Raw genomic sequence first — 9832 nt, 5'->3', positions numbered from 1 at the left:
GCGCGTCTCGGGCGAAGCCCCCGCGGAGAGCGGCTCGGGTTTCTGCTCGCGGGCAGAGGAACCCAGCACTGCGCCGGCGGCCGGGTGGCTGGTGCATTGTTCCCGTCTTCGGGGAGCGCGGGAGTCGGCCTGTCAAAGGGAATTTATCTCTGGGAAAGGGGAGAGAAGCTGCGAAGCTGGGGTCGGGGGGAGGGTGGGGGCTGCAGGCGTCTACCCGGGAGGGGAAAGTGGGAAATGAGCAGAATTTTTTTCACCCTCTTCCCCAAACCCCACAAAACTGTTCCCCATGTCGTGGATTATTTGCCGAACCCACGGTGAATTCCAAGGATTAAATTCTCAAGATATCGCCACTTTCTGCACTTCGCCTTTCCCTATAGACGCCTCGGCCCGCCTCCTCAGGTTGGGGTGAGAGGCTCTCGGATTCTATATTTGCCTCCGAAACCTTTATAGGTAATTCTTGTCGGCCCCGAACCTGGATACTCCCCCGTTGATTATTAATTATTTGCTTAAATAATAACACCCAGCGGAGGCCCCCCATTCCAATCCAGCACGTTTTCTTGGAATCCATTACACCTAGGCCACGATAATTAGGAAATCTAATTATTCGCCTCATTATTCATTAATAAGAAAAATAGTCCCAGGTTCTTTGCTACTTACGAGGTCTTTGGGGAGCTATTGGACTACATTAATCCATTCGATTTTATATCTCCAACTGACTTTTATCTGCAAAGGAGCGTCGGGTTTGTTTTTTTTTTTTTTTGCTCTGGACACGTGGGCCCATTAACTAAAATGCGATAATAAAATAAATTTTAATAAGATATAACTTTTAAAAAATCTTTTTTCAACTGAGACTGAGCAGCAGAAGTCTGGTTCTGCGTGGCTGGGTCTTAGAGCCGACGGATTCGGCGCTCCTCGTCCTGATTGGTGCTAAGTCCCCACAGCGGCCAGGGTATTGGTCCAAAGTTCCCGGAGGGGGCGTGGCCGCAGGAAAGTAAAAACTCGCTTTCAGTAAGACTTTTGAAACTTTTCCCAATCCCTAAAAGGGACTTTGCCTCTTTTTCCGGGCTCGGCAGGGCAGCACTCTGGACCCCGACTCGCTGACCCTCAGCGCTACCGATTTGCTGGGGGGCTTGGAGAGCCGCCGTCCCCTTCCCGACGCGGACCGAGGGGGCCAGCCTCGGTCCACCGCGGTGCGTGGCGACTCTGCTCCGGCCCGGCCGCCCTCCCGGGCTGCCACCAGCCAAGTCCCGAGAGCGAGCGGGCGAGCGAACAGGGGCCGGCGCTGCGCTCTCCCGGGCGCGCCCTCCAGGATGCTGCCTCTCCCGGTCCGCTGAAAACGAGAGCCCCTTCCCGGCCCGAAGGCGGGAGCCCAGCGCCGGCGCCTCCTCCAGCTCCCTCCTGAGGCTTCCAGGCGCCCGGGCTCCCCCCGCCGGTTCCCTTCCTCCCTCTCTCCTCTCTCGCTCGCGCTCGCTCTCACAGGGCCTTCCTCACGGTCCGTGCGCGCAGGCGGTGGCTAGCCGTCTCGGACGCAGCATGCAGGCGCGCTACTCTGTGTCCGACCCCAACGCCCTGGGAGTGGTGCCCTACTTGAGCGAGCAGAATTACTACCGCGCGGCGGGCAGCTACGGCGGCATGGCCAGCCCCATGGGCGTCTATTCGGGCCACCCGGAGCAGTACGGCGCGGGCATGGGCCGCTCCTACGCTCCCTACCACCACCACCAGCCCGCGGCGCCCAAGGACCTCGTGAAGCCGCCCTACAGCTACATCGCGCTCATCACCATGGCGATCCAGAACGCGCCCGAGAAGAAGATCACCCTGAACGGCATCTACCAGTTCATCATGGACCGCTTCCCCTTCTACCGGGAGAACAAGCAGGGCTGGCAGAACAGCATCCGCCACAACCTCTCGCTCAACGAGTGCTTCGTCAAGGTGCCGCGCGACGACAAGAAGCCGGGCAAGGGCAGCTACTGGACCCTGGACCCGGACTCCTACAACATGTTCGAGAACGGCAGCTTCCTGCGGCGCCGGCGGCGCTTCAAGAAGAAGGACGTGCCCAAGGAGAAGGAGGAGCGGGCCCACCTCAAGGAGCCGCCCCCGGCGGCGTCCAAGGGAGCCCCGGCCGGGCCCCCCCTAGCGGACGCCCCCAAGGAGGTCGAGAAGAAGGTGGTGATCAAGAGCGAGGCGGCGTCGCCGGCGCTGCCGGTCATCACCAAGGTGGAGACGCTGAGCCCCGAAAGCGCGCTGCAGGGCAGCCCGCGCAGCGCGGCCTCCACGCCCGCCGGCTCCCCCGACGGCTCGCTGCCGGAGCACCACGCAGGCGCGCCCAACGGGCTGCCGGGCTTCAGCGTGGAGAACATCATGACGCTGCGAACGTCGCCGCCCGGCGGCGAGCTGAGCCCCGCGGCTGGGCGCGCGGGCCTGGTGGTGCCGCCGCTGGCGCTGCCCTACGCCGCCGCGCCGCCCGCCGCCTACGGGCAGCCTTGCGCGCAGGGCCTGGAGGCCGCGGGCGCTGGAGGCTACCAGTGCAGCATGCGCGCCATGAGCCTGTACACCGGGACCGAGCGGCCGGCGCACATGTGCGTCCCGCCAGCGCTGGACGAGGCTCTCTCGGACCACACGAGCGGCCCCACGTCGCCCCTAAGCGCCCTCAACCTCGCCGCCGGCCAGGAGGGCGCGCTCGCCGCCGCCGGCCACCACCACCAGCATCACGGCCACCACCACCCGCAGGCGCCGCCGCCCCCGCCGGCTCCCCAGCCCCCGCCGGCGCCGCAGCCCGGGGCCGCCGCGGCCCAGGCGGCCTCCTGGTATCTCAACCACAGCGGGGACCTGAACCACCTCCCCGGCCACACGTTCGCGGCCCAGCAGCAGACTTTCCCTAACGTCAGGGAGATGTTCACCTCCCACCGGCTGGGGATTGAGAACTCGACCCTCGGGGAACCCCAAGTGAGCAGCAACGCGAGCTGTCAGCTGCCCTACAGATCCACGCCATCTCTCTACCGCCACGCGGCCCCGTATTCCTATGACTGCACGAAATACTGACCTGCCCTGGCCCTCCTCTGCCCCGGCCCGCTCCGGCGTCGCCTCCCAGACGCGACCCTCTCAGACAGTGCAGGCTGCAGAGACGCAGAAAGAACCAAAACACGGCCCATCGCTTTTTCGCAGACCCGGGAGCAGAGAGAGTGCGCGCGCCAGCCTCCGCCCTCTGCGAGCTGCAGGTAACTTTCACTCGCCGCCCCGTTTCTGAGATCCCAAGAAGCCCCGTACAGGAATGCGGCCCAACGAAATGAATATCGATTTTTTAAATCCCCCTCCCCTTCCAGGATGGCTATGCTAACGGCTCCACTTGGGGTTTCAAAAAGTATAACTTATGGACCAAATCCCATAGCGACCCATTAATGACTCTCTGTAGAGACCCCCACACGTCTGTGGAGGTCTCTATAGATTATGTATGTGCTGTGTGTAATTTTAAATTTCTCTATCCGTGCTGTACAAATGTGTGGATTTGTAATCAGGCTATTTTTTGTTGTTGTTCAGAGCCATTAATATAATATTTAAAGTTGAGTTCACTGGATAATTTCTCATCTTGCCCGACCATTTCTAACTGCCAAAGAGAAAATTCAAGAAACCTTTGGGGGGGGGTTTCCCCCCTGTACAATTACGATATAATTCTTTTCCCAGTTGTAGGTCTTCTACAAAACAAGAACATAATTTATTGTTTGTTGTTGTTGGCAGATAAAGAAGTCAAGTATCTGATACTTTTTACTTACAAAGCGAGATGGTGTTGTATAGTCGAGTCCTCCCCCGAGCATTCCTAAAAGAAAAAAAAAAACCCTAAAAATTTAACTTCACCTGTGTTTGTCTTATGTGGTCTTAATTGTTGTACTTGCCTTAAAATAAACCCATGTTGTTTTTCTGCCCAAAGTCCGGACAGTGTGTTTGTATTCTCGAATTTTTAAAAAATGAGGTGTGTTCATGAATCCACCTGTTTGGTTATTTTGTGACACAGGTGGGTAAATGTGTAGGCATCACAGGGGGCCCGGGGGGGGGGGGAAACTCCCTTATTGTCTTGCTAGTGTCAGAAAAGGCTTTCGATGAATTCAGAATCCCACCCTGACCCAGGCCTCCCCGAAAACAGTCCTGGTTGCAGGCGGCTGGGCTGCCGGAAGGGCTGCGTGCTGTGAAGTCATTTGCTGAATGCAGACAACCATGCCGATAGCCAAAGCAGTGCCACTCCACCCCGCTGTCCGACTTAACATCTCCAGTTTAAGCAGTGAGGAGAGAGAGGATGAACATTTTCCATTAGCTGACAACAAACCAGGGGGGTCCTGCTTTCCCTCAGTTTCCTGAAATGCGGACTTCCTCCCCCACGTTAATGGTTTTCCAGAAAAGAATGTTAACTGGGATGGCAGATACCCAAAGGGGACTGATTCTGCCCCATTTAATGACACCCCTGGTGGAGGCCAGATCAGAAATGAATTTTAGACCTCTTTCTTTCTTGATTTGATTTCTAAATCTTTACCCTATTGCAGTGAAAAACTGTAAAGCCTCATAGCTCTTCCAAAATAATTTACAGTGCTTCTAGAATTTTACATCTGTCCATTTTCCCAGGACTTTAAATGTTATCTCTTTCTTTTCAATTCTGATATCTCATCTTTAAGATTTCAAACAGGCAATAGAGCCTTTTGTGAGGCGTGGCTGCAGGGAAATGGCTTTATTATCTGTGTCACTGGCCGAAACACTCCTCTCCTGTCTCTATGTGTCACGTTGGGGTCCAAGATCCAAATTGGGAATTAGTGGCCCACCCCAGCAGGTGAGCGGTACCCTTCCTGGGGTGCAGCTCCTGTGAACTTAACACTTCGGGGAGGATGCTTTTCCAAAAGGCAATTTTGCTTGATGCGGTGGCCTTGAATGTAACCTGGGAGCGAGGGTGTTTGGACGTGGCATTTTGTCTCTGTTTTGCTGGGGGAGAATTGGGAGAAGTTTGAAAGTAATAATTCCCTCCATGTGTGCAACACAGATTCTATCAATCTGTGGCCCCAGAGGTGGCATCTAGTTAAGACTTAAAAGCTGTGTGTGGCTTATTCCTTTTCGTGACCGCAGGAGCGGCGAGCTCCCATGCTTGGCGGACGCCTTTCGGCCGGCCCCCAGGCCACAGTGCGGGCTTGAGAGGGGTGGACCAAAGAGAGAGGGGGACATACCCTGCGAATATTTTCTGAGCTACAGAATGAGGCCGCCAATCGCTCCTTGCCCAGTGGGCAGCAGGGTTTCACGTTGCTCCCCTCGCCAGGAGGAGAGAGGGCTCTAGCTGGGGGTCTCCCTCCCCAGATGTTGAGAGTCCTCCCTGAAAGCCTGCCCTCACCTCCAGATCTGGAACTCAGGGGGGTCACAGATGGGGAAAACAGCCCCGAGAGAAATGCAACTAAGGCGTCAGAGACCCTATCTGCCCTTGACGCGGCGCTGGGCTCTCCTGCCTTTGGGAAGGCCTCTTGGAGACAGGCGGCTGTGCGGGGCCGCTCCCCTGAGAAGCCCAAGGAGGCCTCTGGCGAAGGCCCTGCCCCTGGGAACCTGGGCCCCTGGGGGGCGGCGGGGGGGGGGGGTGTAGCCAGGACTCTGGAGTTGGCCGAGTGAGGCCGGCGTCAGGCCCACCCGGAAGGCTGGCGTGTCCGGCGGCCCTGGGGCGCGGCGGCCCGGGAGCTGCGGGAAGGGCCAGGAGGCCGGCGCGGGCGGCGCTGGGCGCTGCGCTCCGCCGGGCCGGGCCCGGGCCCGGGCCCCAGAGCTCAGCGGCTGGGGGTGTCGGTTGCTCCCGCGGAGCAGGAAGGGCTGGCCGCCGCGGCTGACGGAGCCGAGGCCCCACCGGCAGCCTTGCTGGTCCCCGCGCGGCCCTGCGCCCGCCGCCGCCTTCCGCGCGCAGAGACTGCGCGGGGCTGGATGTCCTGGCTCCGCGGAGCCATCCGCTCGCCGCCCCTGCCCCCAGCCAGTCTCCCCGCGGAGCCCAGGGCCTTTCAGACAAAGTCGGGGCTGCAAGGGCCTGAAGGCGGCTGGCAGGCTGCCTGCCCAGACCCTTCGCTAGGGCGGCTCTGCGCTGAACGCAGTCTGCCTGAAGCTGCATCTGATGACCAGGTTCCTTCCTGACCCAGTAAGGTTCACCTGGGCAGCTCTGGAAGATACTGCGAGTACAGTGGCCGCGACCCAACACCATGCCAGAGACTGTGTCCCGTAGAGTTAACCCTGAGGCCCGACGGGCCTTGGCTGGGTGGACTAGGCTGTAACCAGGGCCCAGTTGTGATAGAGATGGGCCGCCAGAGAGGCCCCATGGCCTTCAGGCATCCTGCACCTTCTCAGCCCAGGAGAGGCAACCGCTGGGTCAACCTCTGCTTCTTGTAAGACTCCAAGAGGCACCCCCAGCTCTCTCCTTTCAGGGAGAGAGCCTAAAGCTGCGCCCCTCTCCCAGGGCCAGGCTCAGGTCAGTGGCTGACCCGTCCTCACTGCTCTGGTTCAAGTGGCTTATCCCCAAGGACGCCAAAAGCAGTGGTGACATACATCCTGGAATTGCTGGAGCACTGGGCTAGGGGTTCAAAACTCCCTCCCGCTGGCCTCTATCTTCTCATCTGCAAAGGGAGGAGGTGAGGGCGAGGGCGGGTAGGTCGTGCTGCTTTCTCCTGCATAGCCGGCGCCTGCCACGGGCCTCACCTACCCGATCCCCTGGCCCTGCCCGGCTGGCAAGAAATAAGGATCAGCACTTAAAGGGAGAAGAAAAGGCTTGGTCCTTATCAACATTTGGCTCATAATTCTTTCCGGGCCCATCTCCTCCCTTTTATCCCAAGACCTTTGGGCGGGGGGTGGGGGGGTGGGGTGGTCACTTCTGGGCCTGGGAGAGGCTTGAGCAGTCGCTGAAAGCACAGACCAGAGCTCCCAGGTCCCCCAGTGACTGAGCGCCTTCTCCATCCTCATCCCGGCCCAAATCAAAAAAACCGGACTGGGTGTTGGGCAAGGTCGGCCCATGGGAAGTGACCGATAGCCATGAACCTGAGGCGGTGGAGAGCAGCAGTGAGAAGACCCGGGTGAAGGAGAGGACGCCCCCGCTGCTGGGCACCTGGGGGACGTGTGCCTGCGTGGTCAGGGCCTTGTGGATGAGCAGAGCTCGGAGGTTTGATGCGCTGGGTGTAGCCAAGCCAGGGGTGGCGGGGGCGACTCCAGGTGAGCAGGACACACTGGTCAGAGCCACCCACATGCCTGCTGGCACCACAGGCTTGAAACGCCTTCCCAAACTGTGAGAGGTAGTCCCTGCCCGCCTCTGTCTTGCGAGGCGGCAGTTCACCAAGGCATGTGCATGTCTGCTTTTTGACCTGTAAGGAAGGGCCGGGACGTTTCAGGGAGCAGGGAAGTCTGGGCAGACGTGATGCCAGCGCCCCAGCTCACGCAGGCCTTCCCTCCCTGGCTTTTGCAACACATCTGCTCTGCAGCCAAAGCGGAAGGACGTGGCTTGTGCAGGGTTTGATTCTTGAAGGTGTCTCTCTGGCTGTACAGGCTGTATCGGGTCTACAGGGACTTGGTCGTGGGCCTGTGTGTGTGAGGGCTGAAACGGAGAAGGTGACCCGACAGCTTGATGGGCTTGCTGGCATCAGTGGTCCTTTAAGGGGATGGAGTTGGGGGGCACTGGGAGGGCTTCCCTCCTCCCCCATGTGCTCCGTCCACATGCCCACCCAGGCTGGGAGGTCACGGAGGCCAGAGAGGCCACGCAGACCTCACGGAGGCTCTGTGGCCCTTGACCCCAGGCCTTACCTTTCCAGTGGCCCCCCTCGGCACTCTCTCCGCCCTGGTGTTATTTTTACAGATGGTTCCTCCTCCACGAGCCTTTCTCTCTGAGCCAAATCCACAGGCACCAACGCAGGCCCTATGCACAGACAGGCCACCTGAGCGCTCATGCGACCTCGGCCATGCCACCTCCAGCTCTCTGGGCCCATTTCTCAACTCAAAAAATGACAGGATCACCAAACAGGGTTATTGTGAGGCTTCATGAACACGAGACCCCTGGGGAAAGTGATTCCAGAGCACCCGGTCCGTGGTGAGGACAGTGAGCTGGCAGGATTGACCTGGGTGACAGAAGAGGCCGGCTTCTCTGGTGTCGATTAACTGCATACAGCACCTAAGTGCTCGGACAGGGCAGTGCCCAGGCCCTAAATGCCCCTGCTCCCTGGGCTTCAGTCGGCACCAGCTGACCGGCCAACTGTTGCCTTCATGGCTGAGGTCCTCTGAGAAGAGGAGACACGGCTTCCCAACCCTTTCCAAGTGGGGAGAGGCAGGCAGGCGAGGAGAGAGTCTCCTGTAGGATGTGAGGACTCTGGGGTGTCCAACCCACAGTGCCCCAAACCTCCCTGGTCCGAGGGGAGGGGCGCATGTCTCTGCTCTCGAGGGCACCTTCCAGACACACCTCTCAGCCTCTGTGGACGCCTGAAGGTGTCGGTCCTCAGAGGACCTGCCCTTGGAGGAAAGCGTGTGGCTTCCAGTCCCTGTGCTGTCTACTGCCTTCGTTGTCTCCGGGTGTTCTGTGCCCAGCCTCGGTGTGGCCATCTGTAAAGTGGGCAAGTCCATCCGCCGCCTTTCATAGATGCTGCCGGGGTTCTCAAGAGAGTGTCCACGGCGCTCCCACACCTTGGCATCCACACACAATAGCGACCGCAGTGTGACCCCTTTCCTGTTTTTGGACTACTTCCTCCTTGGAAACCTGAGGGGATCTGCCGCCTGGCCTCAGTTTCCTGGTCTGCGGAATGGGAGTGATCAGCATGTGTCTCTGAGGAACTTTGAGGATGAAGTGCACGGAAAGCACTTAGGGCAGGGCCGGCACAGAGCAGCGCTACGGACAGAGTTAGTGATTCGTATTATCCGTGTTGCCATCGTCCGCTCTAACCTTCTTAGCTGGTCAGGAAGGTGCCCTGGCTGAGTGCGTCCTGCATCTTCCCACCCTCACTCTGCTCGTCCGTTCATTCATTCGCTGACACACACACACACACAGATGTAAGTTGACTGTCTTCACACTTAGCAAAGTAACGCAGATACTTGCAAATACGTCACAACCGCGTTTAAGCTGACTGTCTGCTTGAAGCAGAAGAAGGGTTGATGGAGGGGGGCACGGAGGGCGCCCCTGTCTCTCCCCACTCGGCGTTTTGTTTTGGCCTGAGGCCTCTTTGCTCCAGGCTGGTGCCTGGCCGGCCCAGGGAGCAGACTTTCTGCGGGGGAGCTGAGAGTGGTGCTTCCTGCCCTCATCCCACAGGAACCCAGTTTGTGTTTGGGCCCCAGAGGATTTCAGGGCTCTCCTGCTGGCTGGGAGATGCGCTCCCACTGGCTTCGGAGATGCACGTCCTTTTCTGGGATCTGAAGACTTGTGAACCTGCAGGGAACTTCCAGTGTCCCCGTCCGGCTTTCTGAGACACCCAGCGCGCCCAGCTGTCTCTGCGCCTCAGCTGGTCCTCACCCGATAGAGCTCCCGCACGAGGGCGCATCCGTGCAGGATGCGCCTGTGCTCCTGTGCCCTGCGCTCCCCGGAAATGAGCCCCAGCTCGGGGTGCCTTCCCACGCGTCCCTTCCTAGGCTCAAGTTACACACTCCACCAGGGAGCCCAGGATTCACCCCCCCCCACCCCACATGGCGCCCGCTGGAGCTGTGTGGCTGGAACCTCCCAGAGAGGTGCCCAACTGCTGCCGCAAACTTGTGGAGCTGGACCCGCCCCTCCAGACCGCGACTAGAACTGGGCTTTTTTTTTTTTTTCTCTGCTTTCCGTGCCCTGCCCACCAGCCGTGCGTGTCTCCGCCTGCGTCCCGCCCATGCCCAAATT

At 59.4% G+C, this 9832-nt stretch overlaps 1 protein-coding gene across 1 annotated transcript; it reads left to right on the top strand.

The window, feature by feature from the left end:
- Positions 1 to 1019: 1019 nt before the first annotated feature.
- Positions 1020 to 3915, top strand: FOXC2 (forkhead box C2). The gene has a single exon (XM_047792798.1). It carries the CDS (start codon positions 1534 to 1536, stop codon positions 3037 to 3039), a length of 1506 nt encoding a protein of 501 aa, XP_047648754.1. The 5' UTR covers positions 1020 to 1533; the 3' UTR covers positions 3040 to 3915.
- The last annotated feature ends 5917 nt before the right edge of the window (positions 3916 to 9832 follow it).

Source organism: Phacochoerus africanus, chromosome 8 (genome assembly GCF_016906955.1).
Source record: "Phacochoerus africanus isolate WHEZ1 chromosome 8, ROS_Pafr_v1, whole genome shotgun sequence".
Lineage (NCBI taxonomy): Eukaryota > Metazoa > Chordata > Mammalia > Artiodactyla > Suidae > Phacochoerus > Phacochoerus africanus.
This window is presented reverse-complemented; position numbering and strand designations above follow the sequence as displayed.